We start from the raw sequence: 24905 nt of genomic DNA on the forward strand, positions 1-24905 counted from the left end.
GGTGGGGGGGCCCCCAAGCCAATGGTTGCGATCCCCTTACCGGTCACAAAAAAAGACAAAAAAAAAAAAAGTTCATGGAAAGGGCCGGCCCCGTGGCGCACTCGGGAGAGTGCAGCACTTGGGAGCGCAGAGGTGCTCCCGCCGCGGGTTCAGATCCTATATACGGGTGGCTGGTGCGCTCACTGGCTGAGCACGGTGCGGGCGACACCAAGCCAATGGTTGCGATCCCCTTACCGGTCACAAAAAAAGACAAAAAAAAAAAAAGTTCATGGAAAGATTCTCATTATCTTTTAATTCCATTTTTCCATGAACTTTTGGAAGTGCCCTCGTACTAGATGCTTAGTAAATATTAGTTGAACTGATAAGTGATCAAATGAACTATGGAATGACTGGTTTCTTTAGTATACAAGGATAACCAGCATAAAAGAAACGCCAATCAAGTGGGATTTTTGTGACATTTCTCCTCTTTCACCTAGCTAAAAGAAATGGTATGATATCTATTGCCTCAGTCCTGGATGAATTTGAAGGTATTATGTTAATCCAGAGGCAGGAGGAAGATAAGGGACAAGGTAGCCACAGAAAGCTGATCAGGCTATAACTAACCAGGCAGGTAGAACCAGAATTAAGCAGAATGGTGATAACTCAGTGTAACTTGAAAACAATTTGCGAGTTTCAAATAAATATATTTTGTAAAATACAGATATTGCAAATCTTTCACAGAAAGTATTAAGAAGAATATTATGATCTCAAACTAGAATGATGTGTGTCCACCCCAATCACATTTATTCTCAGTTCCTAAGTGTATCATCCTCACTTGCTATCCATGTAAGGATGGTTTGTCTTCTTTGACTAGCCTTAGTGGAAAACTGGTACATTAATTCAATACTTATTTTCTCACATTTACACCCACAGCATGCTGCAAATCTCATCTCAAAGGTTGAACTATGAAATTGGTGGCAAGAGCAACAGCTGCTTCTCAAATAATTTATTGCAGCATTTTTTTTTTCTAAGCGCTGGCAAGAAGTTGACCTTTTCAGCCTGAACATTTATCTGTTGTAGTTCTTTGTGACAAAAGACAGAGAACAAAAATGACCAAATGGAAGGGTATTCAAGTAGGAGATGGGGACATTTTTGAGAGTGGAGAAACTTTTTACCCTGATAGTCTCTGGAGTTGAGAGTTGCTCATTTATCTTTCAGAATCTGGTACTTATCCAGAAGGTAAATAAAACCCCAACACCTCTCTTTTTCTTCCCAAGTAGTATAAACAGAACTTCACATTTCTCATGGTTTCAAAAACTCAGGCTCACATCCTGGTAGAGATCCAAGGCTGACATTATTTATTGTTAAGTTCACCCCTCCTAAAAATAATCCCACTCACAATTCCCAAGTAGTATAAACAGAACTTCACATTTCTCATGGTTTCAAAAACTCAGGCTCACATCCTGTAGAGATCCAAGGCTGACATTATTTATTGTTAAGTTCACCCCTCCTAAAAATAATCCCACTCACAATTACCGTAAACTGCATTGTAGCTAGTTGCTTTTAAGAGCAGTTCTGGGAATAAAGCCTGTGAGCTATGACTTTGTACAAGACAAGGATTTTCCATCTTCCTCTTGCCGAGAACTAGAAGTACAGCTCAGAAAGCACATCCCTGTGCTTACCTGCCTCCCTAAGACATGCCACTGTGCCCATTAATGAAGGAGGCAGGAAACAGGCCAGGGTTTTCTCTCCTTTACTAAGTTATTTTTTAAATGACTTTTAAGTTTTATTTCCACATTTATTTTTATAATCAGAAAAAACCATAATCATTCTTTTGAGAACTTTTAAAGCTCATAGAAAATTTGAAAAGCAGGAAATAAGTAGATGTGGGGGAATCATCTATGGTTTCCAATCCCCACTACCCACCATCCAAAGAAAACTTCTGTTACCATTTTGGTGTAATTCCTTTTAGTCTGGTTGCTAGGCATTTAAATTTTTGTGTACACGGTAACCATATAAATGTGCTATAATGTATACCATTTTTTTTAGCTCAATGTGTGATAAACAATGTTCCATGCTATTACACACTCTTGACAAATACTCTTACTATAATATTCCACAAAATAGAAGTACCAGAGTTTATCTAGCATTTCCATTATTGTTAGTCATTTATATTCCATTTGTATTGCTCGTAAGTTAAATGTTTCTCAGAATATCTTTGAATTAAAGCATCTTTAATATTTCAATTTTGTTTCTGTAACATAGAGTTCTATAGTTAAATCACTGAGTCACTAAATAGGAACATTTTTGAGGTTTTAAATGTATTATAAAATATTTCCCCAAAGCATCGTACCAACTAACTTTCCACTGAAAGATAAATGAGCCCTTTTCACAGGAGCTCTTTGTTAAAACAAACTGGAAGCTGACTAGTGGTAAGATACCAAAACCCAGTGGAAGAGTGTGACTTCACTAGCATCTGTTCTTGTTTCACAGTATCTAACGTGTTTGACTACATCAAGATCCCAGACAGATAAACTTGCCTTTGATGTAGGTCTACGTGAACATGCCACAGGTAAGTCAGCACTCCCAGATCTCTTGCTCAGTGGGGTCTTGGGAAAAGGGCTTTTGATAAGGACACTGAATATGTTACTCTATTTTGGGACTCAAAACCATCTTGGCCAAGAAATAGGACTGATAAAATTTTGAAGAATAATGGAAGAATATCTGATGGAAACACAGGACCTCAGAATGAAGAAGAGGATAGATGCCTTAACAGTCTGCCAGAGACACAAAAAACTATTTTTTAGGGCTAGATACTGGAAGTAAGTAGACAAGTCATTCCTGATAAGAACCAATGATACTAAATAACTGCTAAAAAATAAAGATAGCAGAATAAGGGCTTAAGTAATGAGGTATAGGGTCTAGATCAAAGGAGTAGCCACATTTTATTCTGCAGTGCACAAGCTATTTCTAAAGTGTTTCCCAAGCGTTAGTCAATAACATCCACCATCACGACTTTTTGCCATTCCAGCATATCCCCTTTAATATCATTTACTTTATATTTTTCTTTAAATTTACTTAATTTTGTACTTATAATTAAAGAGACAAAAGTTATATCATTGCTATAAGTTGAAAACTGATACTGCTTTCCATAAAAGTAAATAAAATTAAAAGAAAACCATGTCATTAAATAATTGAGGAGATGTCGACCAATGATAGAAAAGTGTTAATGAAATGCTAATTCCAAACTTGAAACTCTCTGATAGAATCATATAATGAGAGATTTCCTAAAAGAATAGTAAAAAGAAAGTAAATTTTTCACTGTATGATTCAATGTCATTTAATTGTCTTCTACCACCAACGATATACATCATATACTTGGGAAACCACTGGCTTTTTTTTTCTTTGAATGCAGTCAAAAATATTGACAGCAACAAGGTGGGTTCTAGAAGGTAGTGACCAGGATTATGCAGGTTTTCATTGAAACCAGAAATGAAGAACAGAAGATGAAGATAACTATCTACAAATACTCAAAAGGTTATAGTATCAAAGAAGGTGCCATCTTCCTGTGGATCAGTCCAAAGACCAACAGAGCAGCTGGTAGAAGTTGAAAGGAGGCACATTTCACGTCAGTGGAGGAAACCCCTTTATAACAGCTGCAATTAACCAGCAGAGGAACAGCTGGCCTTGGGATGTCGGGTGTTCCCCATGGCTGGAAATACTCATGGACAATCTGACCATCTGTCAAGGGCATTACATATGGAATTTCTGCTCCATTTAGAGGTTGGACTAGGTACCAATTAGAATTCTTGGTTGCAAATAGAAACTGATTCAGGTTAATTCAAGCAGAACAAGAATTTATAGGAAGGATATTGGGTAGAACCTGCTGTAAAGCTGGAGCCCCAGGCTTAGAAATTGGGCTGGAACACTAAAAGGATGAGAGGCTGGGCAAGAGAAAACAACCTATATCACACTGCAGGCAGAGTCTAATATGAATAGTCTTTACTCTCTTGACATTTTCCCCCAAATAGGAAGGAGATTCCAGCCAAAGAAGGACAAAAGTCTGTGTTGTTAATTCTAAAACTGGGTCAGTTCATAAGGGAAGGATCAGATGGTCTGATTTTATAGATGATTCTAGAAAAAACTCTAGAGTCTAAACCATGTGCATCTGCTGTTCCTGCATCTTGCATAGTGGTGTTCTGCGAGTGCCTGAGGAGAACCAACTTTCTCTCTTCCTCTTCTTGTTTTTGTATTTAGCAGGAGAGCGGGTCTGCCTCTGCCCGCTATGGTTTTTTCCCCTAAAATGAGATTATATTTTAATTTGACTTGAGGTTTCTTTGTTTTCAGCTAAAGTGTTATTCTTAAAATATAATTTCCTCTAAGGTGTTGTCGACCTTTGCTGAAAATTGCAAAATGAGTGAAGTGCCACACTCTGAATGTAAGCTGGCCTCTAAATATAGACTGGCTATCAATCTCAGAATTCGTAATCGGAAAAGTCATACATGGTCCTTCTATTTATATCAGTAAGATGACTTTATACTTTCTGAGAGTTGGGAAGAAATTGAGAAATACCACTTTCTAGTCAAACATTCAGGAAATTTATTTAATTATTGGAGGCTCCAATAAAAATAGAGGAAAACAGTCATACATGGTCCTTCTATTTATATCAGTAAGATGACTTTATACTTTCTGAGAGTTGGGATGAAATTGAGAAATACCACTTTCTAGTCAAACATTCAGGAAATTTATTTAATTATTGGAGGCTCCAATAAAAATAGAGGAAAACAGCAACAGAGAATATTACCCTTTTCAGCACTTTTTTGTAAATTCCTAAAATCAGATATGGTGTGAATTCTCCTGACAGACTAGGCAAACACATGAGCCAACTCAGGATCAAGTTGGCTGATCAGAAGCTGACTGTGGCAGAAGACAGGTGGAAAAGGGTTGACTGAGTCTTGTGAAAACTTACAGCCTAAAATAATTTACTTTTATTTTACCTCCCTCACCCCAACCCATTTCGTATCCTCCTTGGACAAGGCTAGCTTGGTATTCTTCCCATGTATGCCTCTTTGGGACCCTCTTCATCTTGCACACCCTCCACTGGTCCATAGAATACATAAAAGACATATACATCATTTTCCCCTTTAAATGTAGAGGTCGGCCCCGAATACCTGATAATACCCATACGTAGCTTAATGAGATAAATAGTGCTCAACTTTCTCTCTTCCTCTTCTTGTTTTTGTATTTAGCAGGAGAGCGGGTCTGCCTCTGCCCGCTATGGTTTTTTCCCCTAAAATGAGATTATATTTTAATTTGACTTGAGGTTTCTTTGTTTTCAGCTAAAGTGTTATTCTTAAAATATAATTTCCTCTAAGGTGTTGTCGACCTTTGCTGAAAATTGCAAAATGAGTGAAGTGCCACACTCTGAATGTAAGCTGGCCTCTAAATATAGACTGGCTATCAATCTCAGAATTCGTAATCGGAAAAGTCATACATGGTCCTTCTATTTATATCAGTAAGATGACTTTATACTTTCTGAGAGTTGGGAAGAAATTGAGAAATACCACTTTCTAGTCAAACATTCAGGAAATTTATTTAATTATTGGAGGCTCCAATAAAAATAGAGGAAAACAGCAACAGAGAATATTACCCTTTTCAGCACTTTTTTGTAAATTCCTAAAATCAGATATGGTGTGAATTCTCCTGACAGACTAGGCAAACACATGAGCCAACTCAGGATCAAGTTGGCTGATCAGAAGCTGACTGTGGCAGAAGACAGGTGGAAAAGGGTTGACTGAGTCTTGTGAAAACTTACAGCCTAAAATAATTTACTTTTATTTTACCTCCCTCACCCCAACCCATTTCGTATCCTCCTTGGAGAAGGCTAGCTTGGTATTCTTCCCATGTATGCCTCTTTGGGACCCTCTTCATGTTGCACACCCTCCACTGGTCCATAGAATACATAAAAGACATATACATCATTTTCGCCTTTAAATGTAGAGGTCGGCCCCGAATACCTGATAATACCCATACGTAGCTTAATGAGATAAATAGTGCCCCTAAGGTTATTGAAAACATCAGTCTCCTGCCCTCCCCGCTCTGGATTCCTGTCGCTCTGGNCCTAAGGTTATTGAAAACATCAGTCTCCTGCCCTCCCCGCTCTGGATTCCTGTCGCTCTGGGGCATCTACTTTCAGCTCTTTTAGTATTGTTTGCCACTTGTTTATGAATAATATGTATATGCTGTTATTTTGTTATTCTTTTAAGACAAGGTATTACCTATTGATGTCCTCATAAAAATTTAGCTCTTATCCTCTACTCTTCCCTGTCTTCTCTTCCCACCCTTGTAATGTATTTACATCTATTTTTATTTAACTACCAAATCAATATTTACTACTTACATTGGTATAACTATAGCCTTCATAATATTCTGTAATCGGGTAATTTATTGTATAACTCTTGGGTTTTCAATTAGTTAATAATTGCCTTGTTTGGTTAATTTTATGTGACCCAAATCATTTATTCATTTTTAAACTGTCTTACAGAACTGAAAATCCCCCCTGATTAGATTAAATCACATTGTCTGTTCTGTCAGTTTCATCTTCCTAGAAGCATTCACCATCATTCAGGTGTTTACTGGATCTCGTGTGTTTTTTGCCTTCTTGATTTACCACCTCACTTTGGTGGATGGAGCACATTATCCAGTAGCTTTTACAGAAAAGATACATGGGAGGTAAATTGTTGTCTGAAAGTTTCCTAATTCTAGCTTCAAAAGGAATTGATAGTTTAATGTAATTCTATATTGGAAATATTTGTTTGTTTGTTTGTTTTTCTCAGTTTGCTGAAGGCTCTCTTCTAGGTTATGGTCTGGCTTTTGAGAAGCTTACATTTTGATTCCTGATCCTTTGTGGGTGGCCTGTTGTTATTTTCTGAAAGCTACTAAGTGCATCTCCCTTGCCCTGGTTTCTGAAATTCCACAGTGATGGATCTTGGCATGGATCCTTTTAGTTCTGAAGTCTCACAGGCATGGGCTTTATTGTGGGTCTCTGATCTCTTCTGGACTGGGGACTCTGTAGGTCCTTTCAATTTGGAAATGCTTGTTTTTTTCAGCTTTGGAAAAGTTTTGATATTATTTCTTAGTTACTTCCTGACTTTGTTGTCTCTGTTCTTGTTTTCTGGAATTTTTCTAGTTGGTTTTCTCATTCTCTTTTTGCTCCTATTTCTGATCCATTTTTCTTCATTCTTCCTTCTGAAGAATTTTTCTGCTTTCTTCTATAACCCTCTTATTTCTTTTTCTTTTTTTTCGGGATCAAAGGGTCTCTTTCTCTGAAGAAATTCTTCGCGGATACTTTTATAGCTGTTTCATGGATGTAACTTTTCCTTATCTCTGAGATTCTTAATTATAAGATTTTTTAAAGTTTTCTTTTATTCTCTGTAATCTTTTACTCTCTAAACCACTTTCTCACCTTTTTCTTTCATTCCTGTTCACATTAGAGACTCTCCTCAGACGTCAGGTGACCCTTGGTCTTCATGTCAGATCGAGGCAGTAAAAGCTGACTGTGAACTGGCTGTGCTTTGTCGTCTGTCAAGCCTCACTTTTAGGGAGTCTGGCAGAGACCTGGGCATTTCACTGGAGAACCCGAACTGCAGTATCTTTTATCTTGTGTAGCTTGGCTTCCCTAAAGAGTAATCCTCAAATTTGGAAAATGGGGGAGTGGTTCAGCATTGCAGCTGGCATTCTGGAAGCTGAACGGTGGAAACAGAGGAAAAGGCGTTGGTGTCTTACTAGTCAGGGTGTGAAGTTTTAATTATTTTCCGTTCTCAGCAGTACTCTTTACCTCCTTGTCTGACAATGCCTGGTATTTCCAAACCCAGACCCTTGATGGTGTGCCATTTTATGGATGTCTAGCCTTCTGTAGTGTGGAGGAGGAAGAGTCTTTGGCTTTGCAGGAGAGGGAACAGGATCGGGGCTTGAATGGCCCTTTACAGCTTTCAGCCAGCCCTCCTGTTTTCAACCCCGTCTCCTACCGCTGACTTCAGAAGTAGCTGTTTCCTCCAATTCTGGAGACTTTCTGGAAAATCTGTAGCAGGCAGGTATGGTCATTTTTACTGGTGGCTGTTTCTCCTCCATTTTCTTACTCAAAGATGGGTTTTAGCGTTCTCGTGGCTAAAAGCACCCATCAGCTTCCCTTTTTCTGGAATATCAGTTTCTCTTCTTTGCTACCAATTTCTCACCTGCTGTCTTAGTCCTTGCAGATTGTGGCCTTTTAAAAATTCCTTTACTGATGTGGTAGAATTTCATGGGGTTTGGGGAGCAAAGATAGAAGTGTATAATTGTTCAGTAGACCATTGAATTCAGTTCTTAAAGATTCGAAAGATACTGTAAAGAAAGCATTTTTCTATATGCATTAAAAATACTCAAAGCCTTCTATAGTTTCTGGCCTCTGATACTCTTTCCCAGATACTGTCTTTCTATTTCTGTCTCTAGAGAAACTGAAAATGATAGACATAGTCAAGAGCAGATGTGGGGCTAGTTGGAATGGTTATAGAAAAATAGAAATTGAGGTTTAGAGTATGCATGGGCGGCGGTTGTCATCAGAAGGAAGGAGAACGGGGGCGCAGAATTAGAGGCACTGGCTTCTGTGAAGCAATGACTAACTCGAGGAGCCTTTATGTAGGAGAAGCCTGTTGGTGGACTATCCATCCCGCTTCCAAACAGAGGTCCGAGGGAGAGAAGGTTCGAATTGGTGATGACCTCATCCTCGTCAGCGTGTCCTCTGAAAGATACCTTGTAAGTAACTCCTAACACTGGATGAAGTCTTTCACTGTCAAAATTTTTTCCTTTGGGAATAGATGGCCCAGGAGAACTGAAACACAACAGGTTGGGTAGGATAGGATGCTTTTACACAGTAAATTGAGAGCCGAAGAAATTCTGTGAAGTCTTTCACTGTCAAAATTTTTTCCTTTGGGAATAGATGGCCCAGGAGAACTGAGACACAACAGGTTGGGTAGGATAGGATGCTTTTACACAGTAAATTGAGAGCCGAAGAAATTCTCTGCCCTGCACGTGATCATGGTGCCTGGAATGTAACTGTTAGGTATCCTTTTGGATTATGGATCTGTGTCCAGCAAACTGTGCTACAATGCCCTTGGCACTGTTCGCACATTAGCTGCCATTATTGTGAATTTATCACATTGTTTAGCTCTTGTCCAGTGAAGAACGAGCCAAAAAGAATGAATTTCAGGAAAATAAGCTTATGTTAGAGTTTGAAATGTTTCAGCATGTGGGGTGTTGCAGAGGTTTGAAGAGGCAAAACTTTGAAGAGGTGGGGTGTTGCAGAGGTTTGCAGAGGTGAGATTTTGCAGCTGTGGATAAGTATTAAGCAGACATCATTGACATGAAGCCCTTGGCTGAGGATAGGGATGTCTGAAGATCACAGAAATGTCAGAGAAGCTTCTCATAGAGCCAACCCCATGGCAAGATTTTACATTGCCTAGTCCAAATGCTGGGTAATTTTTCCCATTTGTGAGTTCCCTTATCATAGAAAGAATAGACGTTTTATGACTTCATGTTGAATCAGGGATCCAGCCAAGGGGATGAAGTCAACACTTGTCTGCCACCTCTGTAGCCGAATACTTCCTCTTCCCTGAATAAAATGTCCCACTTCAAAGCTGCTTCGAGATTGGGTGGAGAAATCTCCCACAGGCTATGTAGAAAGAGCCAGGTGACAAAAGCTGTTTAATTTTTGAAATTCTAGGTGAGCTGCTTCTGTCAGGACTGGACTGGTGATTTAACAGATGTCTCCTTTCTGTTTCTGTTGCAGCATCTCTCAATATCCAATGGTAACATACAAGTGGATGCCTCCTTTATGCAGACACTCTGGAATGTACATCCTACGTGCTCAGGAAGTAGCATTGAAGAAGGTGTGCTTTTTATATGCATTCATCCCTGAGCCTGCCAGTCTCTCTTGTGCTGTATGTATTGACATTTTCTGCTACTTCCCAGCTCCCACCTGAATGTCTTGGCACACAGGTAGCATGGTTTTAGTTCACCTAAATTTCTTTCTCTGATATCCGTTTGGATTATTTTCTGTCCTGACTTCCTGTTACATGTGTATCCCTGACATTATTGTTGTTGATGATGTTTTTAATATGTTGCCTAATCTGTGAAAACTTGACATTATTTTTTAATTTTGGGGAGCCCACTGTTATGTTAGCACTATCTGCATTCAGGACCACCTTCCTTCTCTCACTGAGTTTTCATTTTTATTTACGGTTGCTCCTTGTAAGTGTAAGGACCTCAGCAACTTGTCTTAGAAGAGATTTTTTGCTAAGAAGGGTGATGTTTCTATTTCTCCCTGTGCATCTCTCCATAGGAGGCAAGAACTTCCTCTATAATAAAAGTGTTTGGTCATTTGTTCTTACTTGTATTTATGGAAGGCCACTTAAAAATAGTAAGTGACAGAGCTGGCTGGTTAGCTCAGTTGGTTAGAGCGTGGTACGGATAACACCAAGGTCCAGGGTTCAATCCCTGTATTGGCCAACCACCAAAAGAAGTAAAATAAAAATAATAAGTGAAATTTTCTCTGTATTTTATTTTTCCTTTGGAAATAACATCATCAAACTTTGTTCAACATATCCTATTTCTTGGAGCTGGGCAACGTCAATGCACCTTTCAAGTTATATAATAAACATACTGGCCTCACCCCACTCTTAGGTAATAACCACAGCTGAGCAGAATAATCAAATGTCAGTGACCTGTGGGTTATTGCATTACATTCTAGCACTTTTATAGGAAGATCAGAATTTTTAAAAATACTCACATCACAGGCTTTAGCCCTACAAAACCTAGTAGTTTCAAACTGGGAAGGCCCTTCTGTGCTATGATATTTGAGGAAGAAAAAAAAGGGAAAACTGAGAGTTGTCAAGGTGATACTCGAGTTTCAGAAGGCATCGTAGCTAAACTGAATAATCAGGAAAAGACAAATTCTTAACTCTTTTGGCAACGTGTGGAAAGCTTTAAAAGACAGGGTGTGTTTAGTCCTTTCTTTAGGCCAGAATTAACCCACCCTCGTCAGTCTGCTCTCAGTCATTCCCTTTCTCTCAAAACTCAGGAGCTCTGCGTTTAAATCTTTTCCTAGAAAGTTTTGGCTCAATCTCCATGTTAAGTTTTCATTTCCACTGTAGGAATTAAATTATTTCTCAGTCCCAACAAAGGGCATGTGGAGATTAATTAAGGAGTGTTTGCAAATTATGTCAAAAGTTATTTATGGAAGTATTGGGTGCCCTTTTGGGGCTGTAGCCTGGATAGCTCTTTACTTGAGTCCTCTGATTCTGTAGAAATGCCCTTCCAGCACCCACTAGTTAGAAACCCATTTCAGCCCTTGAGAACATAAGTGATCCTCGTCATGATACTTCTTTCCTGACTGTGGCTCAGGTGTATTTCAGTTAAGAGAGGTTGTGGTGCACTGGCACATGGCGGTTTTCTTTGTGTGAGTAGGATATTGATTGCAGGGGCCTGGGAAGTGTCAAGGATGGACTCCAGTTGGGGGCTGTGGCTCAGGTGTATTTCAGTTAAGAGAGGTTGTGGTGCACTGGCACATGGCGGTTTTCTCTGTGTGAGTAGGATATTGATTGCAGGGGCCTGGGAAGTGTCAAGGATGGACTCCAGTTGGGGCCTGGCCTCACCATCATGAGATGATGGAGAGTTTAATCAAGAGCTTGATCACAGAGGGTTTTAGTTTTCTAAATAAATTGGCTGTTAAGAATTCCCCTGCAGTATATCGTGAATTATTTTTAATGAAAAACAGGATATAACTTGAAATATTACTACAGTAAGATATAGAAAAATTGAAAGAAGACTTCTGAATATTTAAGGAAGTTTAAGAAAAGCTTGTCATGCCTAGGTGGAAAAAAAATGAACTAAGGAATATCAGACTGTCACTGTACAAGATGCATAGATAACAGCCTTTTCTCCTCTGGTGTGACTTTTCCTTCTTACTGTTTTAAACCAGCAACCAAAATAGTTTAAGACAGCCCCTAAAATGATCTAATTATGTGATTTAAAAAAAAATCCTGATACCGACATTAAGCATATTAAATCCATACATCTCCTGAGAACAGACTAGCCTGGAGAATCTTTTAATTCAGAAGAATAACAAATCCCGTTTCTTCGTGCAAGTTAAAACTCAGATGGGGGCTCCTCTCCTGCTATGATGTTCTTTGAATTAAGGCTCAGAATTTATCAGCAAACGAAGCGCTTGTTGATAGCAGCATCTACATTTGTCCACTCAGGGATGCTGGAAAGTAGTTCTTCTTTCCCCTTCTTGCTATAGGAGTAGTGTCCTATTTGCTCGTTGTTTGTTAAATGCATTCGAAAGCCAGCTTCCGCTTGTTGATAGCAGCATCTACATTTGTCCACTCAGGGATGCTGGAAAGTAGTTCTTCTTTCCCCTTTTTGCTATAGGAGTAGTGTCCTATTTGCTCGTTGTTTGTTAAATGCATTCGAAAGCCAGCTTCTCCAAAAACAGCTCTTAAAGACAGTTTGCTACCCTCCTTCCCAGCACCTTTTTTCTTTCTCGTGACTGCATTTTGATTTGGATTTTGCCACAAAGTACTCATATACATAGCGAGATTGTAGGAACTTATCCCGGAATTTGGTGTTGGGTATGTTTACATCTGAAGCAATTGGAAAACCCTTATATTGCTTACAGTAGCAACTTTATTTTCTCTTTGGTTTTTAATGGCATTGGGTGACACAATACTTTCAACTTAACCTTTCAATGCTGGACTTGTTCTTCCCTGAAACCCTATTTAACTTTCAATGTCAGAGCTGTTCTGGCTTTCTTGTTCTTCTGCCTGAGGCCTGAATTCATGAAATCCATTGTTTCTCAAATGCATCTCTTGCTGTTTTCTGTAACTGGTTCAGACCTGCATGAATTTACCCTTTGCAAACATGGTGTGCTCTTTATTAAACTTGCCATCCATTCATGATAGAATAAAATTCTCTTATAGGATACCTACTTGGTGGGCATGTAGTACGTCTGTTCCATGGTCATGATGAGTGTTTGACGATACCATCCACAGACCAGAATGATCCCCAGCACAGGTAAGCCCAGAGCTTCATCCTTCTAGCAATTTCCCATTGCAGGGGACTCAGACTAAGGAGTCTGCACCTGTATTTGGTCAGAGATGAATTCTGTACATGTCAGTCAGTTGACAAACCTCCCTCCAGCTGTGTGTTCCAGTTGTAAAAGAGGAATGGCAGTACAGGAGAGCTTGTTCCCAGAAAAGCTGTGTGTGCACGTGCTCCTTCTTAGGCAAGCAGTTTTATAATGCTTCCCAGTCCCTCATTTTCTTTGGTTGCTCCTGTGTCTAAGGAGTGTCCAGTATTCATGGACTGAAGCAACATTTCAGTGATGGAAATCAGGATAACAATTCTAGTAAGTCTGTGCCCTCACATTATTTACCAGGCTCTTCAAAGGCAAATCATCTCCATTCTTCCCATTTCATGTGCTAAGTAATTAAGTGGAGTTTGATGATTTGGTTTTGCTTCTCACCAAATAGCACTGGAGAAACCAAATGTCAGTATCCAACAGGAGCTGGATTTAGGAGGAGGTGGTGCCACGAGCGACACTTAGAAGATGCTGCTGAGGGTGATGCTTTCTTTGATCTTATAGTTGACCCCTAGATGCATGGTTTTCAAAAGTCCAAAACCATGAGATGGAAGACAGAATCCAAGTCTTAAATTCATACTAAAGAGTTCTTTAGTATTCCATTTATCATCAAAGAAACAGAACATAAAAAGCTTGGCCCTGTAACTATAAAAATCTGATATTAAAAAAAAAATCAAATTTCAGGTCTGAATTAGACTCAGTTTGGGACAGCAGTGACTGTGATCTGGTGATAATTCTTTCTTTCCCTTTTGTGTAATGCCTACAGGAACCTTTTCAGCTGCATTTCTTCTGCTTCCTTTTAAACAGGGGCTCACGAGTCCTCACAACTTGGAGATCGTGTAGGTCAGGCTCCTTCCAAAGGTCACACACTGGCTGATTTCAGATGGGAGCCTAGAAGCCAGAGCTGCTGGCTCTCCATCAGGGCTCGCTCCTTATTTGATGTACTAAAGGACCCCCAGAGACAATGTGCTTGGACGTATCATTGTGCATCTTAAAAAACATCCATTGGCAATATGTATCCCTTAGAGTTCTGAGTATCTTCCTGCTTGCTGTGTCCTCTGAATACCCCTACATGGGAACCAGATGTGACACAGAGCATTGTCTAGGACACATAAAGCACAGACCTATGTCAGGTGCCATGATTAATTCAGTCACTGCCTCCCTGGCACTGGTCCAGTGGTTGACAGTTATCTCTGAGTAGGGAAGTTAGGTTGACCTGATTTCCCTTAGAATTAAGAATTCTCTACATTAAATAATGTCACGTGATCCTATTCCATTGAAGTTTTCTTTTCCTTTTTTTTTAAACAGTGAGATTATACAGTAGTCCTATACTGTCTCTTTTATATCTTACTCTGCTGCATCAAGAGGAAGGTTTGCAAAAGTTTTGTGAGTGAGTTTTACAGGGTTATCTACATATAAGATGAAGCACTCCAGAACTTCACTAGCTCTTTCTTCCCTTTCCTGTTCCACTTTTAAGGGTAGGGATTTGGAAAAAGTGAAGTACCCCCGTGTGCGTGGCCCTCTCTCTCATGCCAACCCCTCCCACCTGTCATTAGAATTAAAGCCATATTAGAAACAGCCTGGGCAGAAATTATGCTGCTTGGAAAGGCTTGTCATTTGGTGGGCGTTCCTGTTAAGTGATTCAAAAAGATCCTGCTTGAAAAGAAATGCTGGGAAAGTGTTTCAAAGAAGGTAATGGAGAGAGCGAAGGAGATGGAAAGGAGCTCCCAGATGGGCTCACTGAGGCAGGCATGTGTGCCGTTGCTGAAATGACAGTAGAGCTGGCCGTCCATGGGCTGAGGATTCTATCAAGCAAAGGCTCTAATCTGTGTTTGGGGAAAAAAGAAATTCACCAGTAAAAATATCCCTTTCCTTCATAAGGAAGTATGAAGGGTTGAAACTGGGGCCAGTAAGCAGCTATTCAGCGTACTGGAGCCTACGTTTTTGTATCAGTTGTCTCTCAATCAAAGCAGGATGGCTTGGTGTTATTTGATGTCTAGGCAAGTGAGTGATAAGTCTCATCATTGTCTTCCGTTGTCAGGTAAATCCTCAGAACTGGCCAAGGTGGCCAGGGACACTGAACTCTGGGGGAGCGGGAGGGAATAGGACATGGTGAAGACGCTAAGAGACTACAGCAGCCACTAAAGCAAGCAGGCGCTCCTTCGTAATGGTGCCAACTCTCCAGCTGAAATTATTTTTATTCCCTCTAAAGCCTGAGAGCAGCCAGGCTAGGTAGAGAGACTGACAGTCCCAGAGTGGAAACCCAAGATCAGCAACCTGACATTCTGAGCTCTGATCCTGGGCTCTGCCTCTGGCTTGTCAGACACTGTGGGATAAGTCACTTAACCTATTAAAGCTAAGGCCAAGCTGTCAGCCAAGCTTTCAAAAGCACCTCAGTTCACCGCCCACTCTACTCCTCCCCTTTGAATTGGTTTAGAGAACGGAACGGTTTGTTCAACCTCAGTAACCTTGTGAGATTAAATGAGCAAGCCGCCCAAATGTCTCAGATGAGAAGAACGAACCTTCTAGAATCCTTCAGATGTCAGGGGTAGAGAGGCAAATGCCAGCTCCACTGCTATCTCACCGGTGACCCAGGGAGAGCCACTCCAGCATCTCCACCTGAGTGGGGAGAAGAAGCATTAGTGAAAAGCTCAGCAAATTTCCCTGAGTGGCTGGGAGGTCAGCGCAGTATCATTTTTATTCTAGGCCTGGTACAGAGACACCTGGGGTATCAGAACTCTAAAGTAATGTGGGATTTTCTTTTCTAATATTTACTAAGTATTTTCTGATAATGTGTACATTTGAGAAAGGTTTGGAAATGCCTTCTATAATCCCCCTTGCAGAGGTAACCACTGTTAATGTACTGTTTTGTTGTATTTCTGTGCCACAAATGTGTTTTTCTATGCATGTTTATAAACATTTATCTATATTTGAACAAAACTTGAATAAATCTATGATACATAATAGTTTGTACATCCATGAACATCTTTGTGCACATTGTACTTAAAACACATTAAATTCTCACAACCATTCTGTGTGGTAAATACCCTTTTTAGACCCACTTTGCAGAGGAGGAGATGGAGGGACAGAGAGTTAACAGGGCTTAGCCAATGTCACACAGCTAACAGATTCTAACTCAGGTCTGTCTGACTTCCAAGCTCATGTTTTGAATGAACTGATAAAATATACTACTTCTCCAGAAAAAAAAAATGTATGCATTTCCCATTCACCTCTATTGATAACCTGTTATCTCCAAAAATCTTTCATGTTTTGAATGAACTGATAAAATATACTACTTCTCCAGAAAAAAAAAAAATGTATGCATTTCCCATTCACCTCTATTGATAACCTGTTATCTCCAAAAATCTAGATCAAGATTATTCTGGGGCTTGAGTGATTCAATCGTGATATATACAAATCCTCTATAGAAGTAGGGTTTTAAATTAGTGAACTTAAATGCAGTTAAATGATCAGTCTTGATCAAAGGCCACAAGATTCTCAAAAAGTGGCTGGATTAAGTATACCAGGTAGTCTGGGGCCCACTGTTCTTATGATGTTCTTTTAAACTATGATAGTTCTTTTAATTCTACACAAACTGTGATCTAGGTAGGTTGATACCCATTGTACAGATGAAAAACTGAGACTTTGCTAATCACTAAAAAAAAATCAGACTAACGCAAATTGAGAGACATTTCACAAAATATCCAATCAGTACTCCTCAAAATTGTCAAAATCACCTGGCAAACTCTCAAAAGTCTGGTCCAGAGCTAAGTTCTAAAATTTCTATGATTTTGTTTTTAAAGAAACATGAAAAAAAGGAAACAGTGAGAAACTGTAGCAGATCAGGGAAAACAGGGTATGATGACTAAATGCAACATGGTATCCTGAATTGGATCTTGGAATGGGAAAAATACTTCAGGGAAAAATTAAGGTGAAATCCAAATAAACTCAAGTTTAGCTAGTAATGACATACCAATGTTGGTTTCTTAGTTTGGACAAATGTATCATGGTGTAATGTAAGATAACATTGGGGGAAACTGAGGGAGACTATAAGTATCTCTCAGTACTATCGTTGCAACTTTTTTTGAACGTAAAATTTTCCAAAATAAAAATTTTATTTAGAAACACATTAAAAGATGATTCTTAATGCAGGAAAGGAGGCAACAGTATAGTAATAAAATCATGGACACTGCAACAACTGAGCGTAAAGCTTTGTTCCAAGTATCCTAGAACAGTGGAAATGAGTTCACACTGTATAGAATATGTGTTTTTAAAGTAAAAATATGTTTTTAAAAGATATAAAACTACATCAACAAGCTTAACCTGAAGGAACTGAAGCATTCTGTGCCTGGTATCATGGTGTATAAGCTATTTTCACTCCTGATGTAGAAATGGAAACATTCTTGTCCCTGCCTTTTCACTGTCCACCTAATGAACCATGAGTCTATGATGTTTATAGGGTGAGAAATTCCTTCCTGTTAAGCAGCTTTTATCCCTCGTGAGAGAGTGAGACTGGGAAACCATACCTTTCTTTGACTCTGCGTTTTACCGACTCCAAGAGGACTTAGGCAAACAGCAGGGCTGGGCAGCCTGTGCAGGGAGCTGTTCCTCGCCCAGTGCTGATTGGTGCCATGCACGTGTGAGCTGATCTCCAACTCTGCTCACAGGAGGATATTCTATGAAGCTGGGGGAGCTGGGACAAGAGCCAGGTCTCTGTGGAGAGTGGAACCCCTTCGGATAAGGTAATTGAGGGTCAGGTGGTGCTCTTATCAAGTTTACTTTCTTTTCCAGTACAGTCCATTCTAAGTATTTCATTTGCTCCAGATCACCTGGCAAACTCTCAAAGCCCTTGGTCCAGAGCTGAGTTCTGAAATTTCTATGACTTTGTTTTAAAATAACAACACACACATGCATGCACACACAAACAGGATTTCCAAGATGCTGTTTCGACTCTGAGGCTGGACAGCTCCAGCCATGGCTAGTGATAAAAGCAAGCTGGGACATGGCCGCTGAAAGCCATCAAAGTTCTTCTCCCATTTATTCTCTTAAATACATTCTCTGAAACCTGGATAACTCTTCCCCATCATCTCAGTAGCTTTGTGAGCTTTAAATGACAGAAACAGACAGGTAGTCATGATGGCATGGGGTAAGGAAGATTAAAACTTTTCTGGAAATGTAGCTGTGAAGATAACAGTATTTACCAGAACTTTTCAGACACAGTATTGCACATGGGCGGACAAAACAGGAGGCTGAGGCTTTCTAGCTGCAAGCCTGAGTAACAACATGTGGTTGCTAAACTTCACACTTCTGAAGAAGGGTCTGGCTAAGTGCAGGACCTCTATTTTGCTGAAAGGGTCTGCACATTAGGCTAAAGCTGAACTCTTTGGGACAAATGAGAAGGACTGAGCATCTCCATCTGGTTTTTCTTCTCTGCCTTCCCCTCTAGCTCTCTGCTCAGTCTCTTCCTGAATACATGTTCAAAGTAAAAGCCTCATGAGGGCTGTATGCCTCCACAGGGGTCCTCAAGATAATCCACTGGAGAGCAGAAGAATATACTAGAACTTCTCTTACAACCCCCTCCTCCTCCACATACATACAGACATATAGGTGCATTCGGATTTTTTGCAGAGTGGAGGCTGCTGGTTTGAGGAATACTGGTTTTAAGGAGCATCCCCTTGTTAAATGGCTGGGGACATCTGTATTCTCTTCCCAGCCCCATTAAAAATCTGATGTAATAATCTCTTGTTCTCAGGATATTAGGCCTTGGTTCTTGCTTATTGGGCTTTTAAAAAAGTCAAACTAGGTATGTATATGTAATTCTAGTTATGGTTATTTGTTTCCACAGAGACCTAAACATGAAGAATTTAAACCTTTTATCAATGTAATTTGGATTCATTGGTGCTCCAAAGAGTAGAATAAAGTGGAGAATGATTTTAAAATTTGACACATATCTTTTAAACATTTTATTCTAACTTAAAAGGTAAATTCTGAGTTACAGATTATTCAGTAGATAATTTCTCACCTAACACTTAACCATAACTTTTGTTGAATGCTAATCTTTTGATGTAGGACCATAAAAAGGTTGGCATTCAATATGAGATCTCCCTTATCTCGATCCTCTTATCATGCTTTATTTTTAATAGAATTTATCTCTTAACATAAATTCTTAATATTTACTTATTATGCTTCTGTATTATCTGCCTCTGTCTTGCAAGTATAAGCTGCACAGATACTTGTAGCATTTCTCTTGAAGATAGGAGGACTCTTTGTGATAGTAAAATGTTTGAATTCAGATGGCACATTTGAGAAGGGTTTGCTTTCCCAAAAACAAGTTTCCATTAGAAGCCAAGCTTCCCATCCATTTTGTGACTATTTGCATCAAGTCACTTCAGTGGAGTGAGGGGAAAATGGGAAACTTGGGACTTCCAGTTACATTAAAACATTGACCTGCCCTTAATATTATGTTCCTTGTTGGTGTCCTTAAGAGGGGTCAAAAGAGAGCACCATGCCGAATTGTAGGCAGACATGAAACCCTAGAGCAAACCAGGAGACTGGAGCATTGTCCCTTAAGGATGGACACCAGAAGGGTCCTAAGTCTGCTAGCATTGTGTAAGAAAGCACAGCATAAGTATTGAGAAAGGCTTATTTTAGGATAAATACAGTTTCTTGTCTGTTTTATCTGACTAGCTGGAGTGGCAGTAACATCAGATGGGGCCAGGCTTTCCGACTCCGGCATCTAACCACAGGTCACTACCTGGCCTTAACAGAGGACCAAGGCCTTATACTGCAAGACCGGGGAAAATCAGACACCAAGTCCACAGCCTTCTCTTTCCGGGCATCAAAGGTAAGGTGTGATGAAATAGACTCTGACCCTGTTCTAAAAGTGAAAACTGCAACCTCCAGGTAGAACTATGGCTGAGAAGAAAAGAGGCTGGAACAGAGCAAAATTGGAAATTAGACCTGTGAGAAACACTTGCTTCTTTTATCTTTTGAGTTGAGTTTAATGGAGAAATATGTACCTTGGGTGAAAGTTGAAGTCTTTAGTAATAGGAGAGTGGAAAGCCCTAGAAAATGCAAGGATCACAAGAATGGACGTTGTTGCCCAGTGGCTAGTGGAAAATACTGTTGTTTAATACATTCTAGGTTGTTTTTAATAACTTGTAAGTTATACTCCTCATTCTTGTAAAGCAAGGGTAACATGGAAGCATGGGTTGTACAGCTACATTTGTTTAAATCAAGGAGGTGATTCTTTTAGAAAGATGCAGAGAAGACTTAATTCTGGACAAGATGTCATCTTGCAATTATTTGTATTATACAAAGTTATCAGTACCTTCTTCATCCTTTTCCTTGGCTATCTCTCTTAGCTTTTTCCTATCCATCCCCAGCCTTCATTAAGAATGTATACTGTGGTAGTTAGGGTAACCCTAAATGAATAGCTTTGCCATTGGATGTGTGTATAGACAACTAGTTTTTCTAACCTCCATCTTTAGTGTCCAGCCAGGTTTTGATTCTGCATAACTCAGAGTTGGATCTGGTTCTTGCTTTGCTGGGTGCAGGCTCTCCTCCTTAAACACACTCTCCTGTGCTTCCCTCCCCGAGCAGTAGTGATGTTCCCAGCAGAAAGAGGTTTAGGACTCAATTTTTTAACAATGCAAGAACTTTGAGTCATCTTGCCAGCTCTTGCCTGTCATAGGTCTGATGTGACAGAGTAGATGGAAGACAGAAGCCTAAGAAAGCGTTTCAGGATCTGGGTGATGGTGCAGGAGTTTGGAAGACTCAGTGGGAAAGCAGGGAGATGGAGACAGTGAGCTGTGTCCTATGTGAATGGGGTGGGTGGGGGTAGGGGTGTTTATCTGATCTTCTCTGTATGTTGGAGAATCTGGGAAACAGAAAAAGAGACTCCTAGGATGAGCACTGTCTGGGCTTCAGTCACATGTTTTGGGAGGTTGCTGGGTGAGCTGGGCCATGAGTCTTTTGGTAATGATAAGCTTCCTACCCACGTTCTCTGTCAGGTTGCATTAGTCTGTGACAGCTATGACTATGAAATCGAGGGCCATGGGACAGCTGCAGGTGTGTGTTAGCATCCTTAGCAGGCTGCCTTGCGAGGAAGATGGCAGGTACCCCTGTGGATCTTTCACGTGCATAATAAAATGGGGGTGTGGTTGAGCCCTGCTGAAAGGTGACCAAGTCCAAGCACCAGCTGCAGTTATTGGCCTGGGCCTGGCTCAGATGGAATCAAACAGAGTCTTTGAGCAAGCTATAGGAAGCATGTAGAATAACGAGCAGAATGTAATCTTGATCAAGGTCCCCAAACATGCACTTCAGCAGGTTGATCCAGATCAAAGTGGAGATCTGGGTTGTACTGTTGTCTCTAAAATGCAGCACCACAACCTTCTTCCTTCAATCTGCAATGGCACGGCATGGGACACAGCGTGGTTCAAAGTTGTCTAGATCTGGCCTTGACTCCCATCAGCACTCAGACCTGGAACGCAATTCCTAATCTATTTGCACCTCATTTAAAGTCTGTCATAAAAGATGCGTTCAGCTCCGACCCCCACCTGCCCCTCCATCATGTCGTGCCTCTCGCTTGATGTTGCCGTGAGCTCTAGCATACTATTTATTGGTCTTGGAACATGTTATTTTTTTCTCATCACCAAAACCATGCCCAGCCTTTTATCCCTCTGCACGCTGCCACTAGTGAGCTCCTTCTCACACCTTCAGACAAGTGTCAAGTGCCCTTTAGGAGAGGAAAACTTGTTCACACTTCTGTGACAGCCATTGCCCTCTTGACCAGGAGCCCTTGGATAACAAGAACCACAAATACCCCCGCTTTATTTTTCATCCTGGAACCTCTCTCTCTATGTCGCATACAGTAAGTCTGAAAATTTCTTGCTGAGAGGATACATAAATGTGGTTATACATTGAAATATGGAACAAAACCCACTTCCTTTTAACCGCCATCATCACAAACATGTTCTGCCATGATGTGTAATCATTTTGCTATCATAATCCTATTCCTATACACATTCAATGAGAGAGATTCATTTTATTTTGAACACCTAAGTCAAATTTCTATGAACTTGATTTCACATCTTTTTTCCACGGTCTTGACATCACAAGGCCATTCCCCAAGGACTGTCAGATAATGTGATTTGTTTATTCTGACACGGCAATACTTTCTATTTAGATGTCATGTCTCAATGTCAGTTTACAGCACTGAACTCCTTTCAGGGAAGGGCAAATAATGTTAAAGCAGTCCTTATTACATGTGTACATTTATTTTATAGCCACTTTTAAAGTGCTTGAAAAACCCACTGTACTTGACTATAACATAAGTCTTGAATGATTGAGATAGAATCTCAGATTTTACCTATTATTGTTGGGTAAGGGCATGGAGCTGTCACTGTTCTCAAATAGAGGACATTTTCCCACAGTGTGTAAAAACATTAGATTCAATTTAGCAAACATTTATCAAACATCTACTGTGTTCTCAGCACTGTGTCCTTGGCTAAATGTGACTTCTCCGCCTGCCTTTCATGTGATCTTTAACCTCGGCAGCCTGAGGCAACCTCAAGGTGGCAGCTGGGCTCATGGTGCATCAGTCTGTGCAAACACTGGTGCTCAAGCAGTGCTGCTTTTGCCAGTCCCTTGCTCCATCTATTTCCTCATCAAGTTATTAGTTGGGGAAAGGGAGGGGATGAAGCAAAGGAGGGGAGGGAAGAAGAGAAAACATGAACATTAAGATTCAAATATCTATAGATACCACCAATTGCAGCTTCATTTTAAATAAAATCCACAAAGGATTTTAAAATTTTAATTAATATGCTTTCCCTAGTCTTTATTGTTCAAAGTGGACTAAATACAGAGGCATTCAAAGAAAAGCATGGGCTTTGAAGTGGAAGAAACCTGGCTTTGAACCCTGGCTCTGCCTGTTGTGTTCAGCCTTAATGTCCCTTTTTGTTAAAATAGGGATAAAGAAGTGTGCCGTGAAGGATTGTTGTGAGGGTCAGATGAGACCAGCAGGATGACCTGAGAGTCTGATTCCGTATCCCTAAAATGGGAGTGGTGTGCCAATCTCAGGGTGATGATGTAGGGATTAAATGAGAAATATGGAGAAAAGAGCCCAACACAGTGACTTCTGCTTAAGAAATGTGCCTTCCCTGGAGAGGCAGATAAATCTGTTCCTGCAGAAGACTGTAGCCAGAAGACTATCCTTGTCTTTCCACCCAGTGGAGGCTTTGCAGCCAGTCTTGGGGCCTGCTAGACAACTGGCAGTGTCCTGCAGTGTGTGACTTTTTTTTAAAGCAATACTAAGACCTCAAATTCTAGATGAGAAATTCAGAAGGGGACTACACTGATGTAGGAATGAACCGAAAGGTGATTCCTCAGGGTTTCTCCAGTGACACTGAGGAAGGAGTGAGATTACCAGGACTTTCTCGAATATTCACTCCAGGACTCATGAATGGGGGCCTCATCTTCCCATATCTACTTTTCCTCCGAAACTTTTTTGGGTGCTGACAGTCTATGTTAGAAAAATACTTTCTTGTCTTCTGTTGACATAGGTGGCTAATTATGTTAAACAACAGAGTTCGCTCTAATTAATAAGCATGAATCAGGACCCTCTGCATTCTAGGTGCCATCCTAGATACTAATGCCATAACTTATAACTCACCTGCTGTATTCACCCATTTCTGTGGTTTATAACAAAGTGCCTGAAACTGGGTAATTTGTAAAGAAACAATATTTATTGCTTACAGTTTCAGAGGCTGGGAAGTCCAAAGTCCAGGGAATACATCTGGGGAGGGCCTTGTCTGCGGGTAACTGCAGTGGCTCAGGTTATCACATGGCGAATATGGTGGAGCAGAGAGAGCGAGCTTCTCATGAGCTGTCCTTATAAAGCCAACAGAGCCACTCCCATGACCATCATTAAACCATCAGTGGATTAATCCATTCACCAGGGCACAGTCCTCACAATCTGATCACCTCTTCAAGGCCCCACCTTTCAATTACCATAATAGAATTTTCCACCCTCTTAACACCATGAGTGCAGATTAAGCCTCAGTGAGCTTTGTGGGGACATCCAATCCACAGCACCCATCTCTAGAGATATTTCTTTTCGGTTCATCGTTCATATGGATGTTGGAACAGTTATTCTGAGATGCAACCCTTGTGTCTCAGTGGCTTTCCATTTATACACTAACTTTTCCCAAGAGGTTTTCCAAACAGTGATTTTGCATTAAACAGAGTTCAATAGGTTATGTTCTTTTTTGTTGATGTTGTTTTTTGCATGTTATTGTAGGACTAATAAGAGCTTATACTATTATAATATCCCCTTGGACTCTTAGAAGAAGATACAGCATTTGTCCAAAGTCCTCTTTTCCTGTAGAAAGGCTGCTAACATTGTGAATTTGAGAAACATGGACCTATAGCACAGAGTTCAGAGTTCTTAATTTTTGCTCAAGACCCTTCCTGGATTTTACCATTCTCCTTGCCACATTATGCCCTTCTTACTAGAATGCAATCCCCTTCCCTCCTCCCCCCCAACCCTGCCATCTCCCCCACCTGAGCTCACATTACGTATAAATTTTGTATAAAACCATCCCTAATTCCCCAGGCAGGGTTGTTCTCTCTTCCAAACTCCAACGTACTTTGGATATAGGCCATATGTCATTATTTTTTGTTTGTTTTATTGTATTTGGGGGGGGGGGGTTGGTTTGGTTTCTTTTTTTTTTTTTTTTTTTCCCCTTTTCAT

General features: G+C 40.3%; 1 protein-coding gene across 1 annotated transcript in view; it reads left to right on the forward strand.

Moving 5' to 3' along the window:
• LOC103591462 (ryanodine receptor 3-like) overlaps positions 1 to 24905 on the forward strand; it is a gene marked incomplete at its 5' end in the record, with an annotated part of 105580 nt that overhangs the window by 34905 nt on the left and 45770 nt on the right. The window contains 5 exons of the mRNA XM_008573924.1: positions 8657 to 8769; positions 9803 to 9902; positions 12993 to 13086; positions 17821 to 17895; positions 19841 to 19997. Coding sequence (XP_008572146.1) covers positions 8657 to 8769; positions 9803 to 9902; positions 12993 to 13086; positions 17821 to 17895; positions 19841 to 19997 — 539 coding nt within the window. The remainder of the gene's footprint in view (positions 1 to 8656; positions 8770 to 9802; positions 9903 to 12992; positions 13087 to 17820; positions 17896 to 19840; positions 19998 to 24905) is intronic.

This window comes from Galeopterus variegatus, unplaced genomic scaffold (genome assembly GCF_000696425.1).
Source record: "Galeopterus variegatus unplaced genomic scaffold, G_variegatus-3.0.2 Scaffold972, whole genome shotgun sequence".
NCBI lineage: Eukaryota > Metazoa > Chordata > Mammalia > Dermoptera > Cynocephalidae > Galeopterus > Galeopterus variegatus.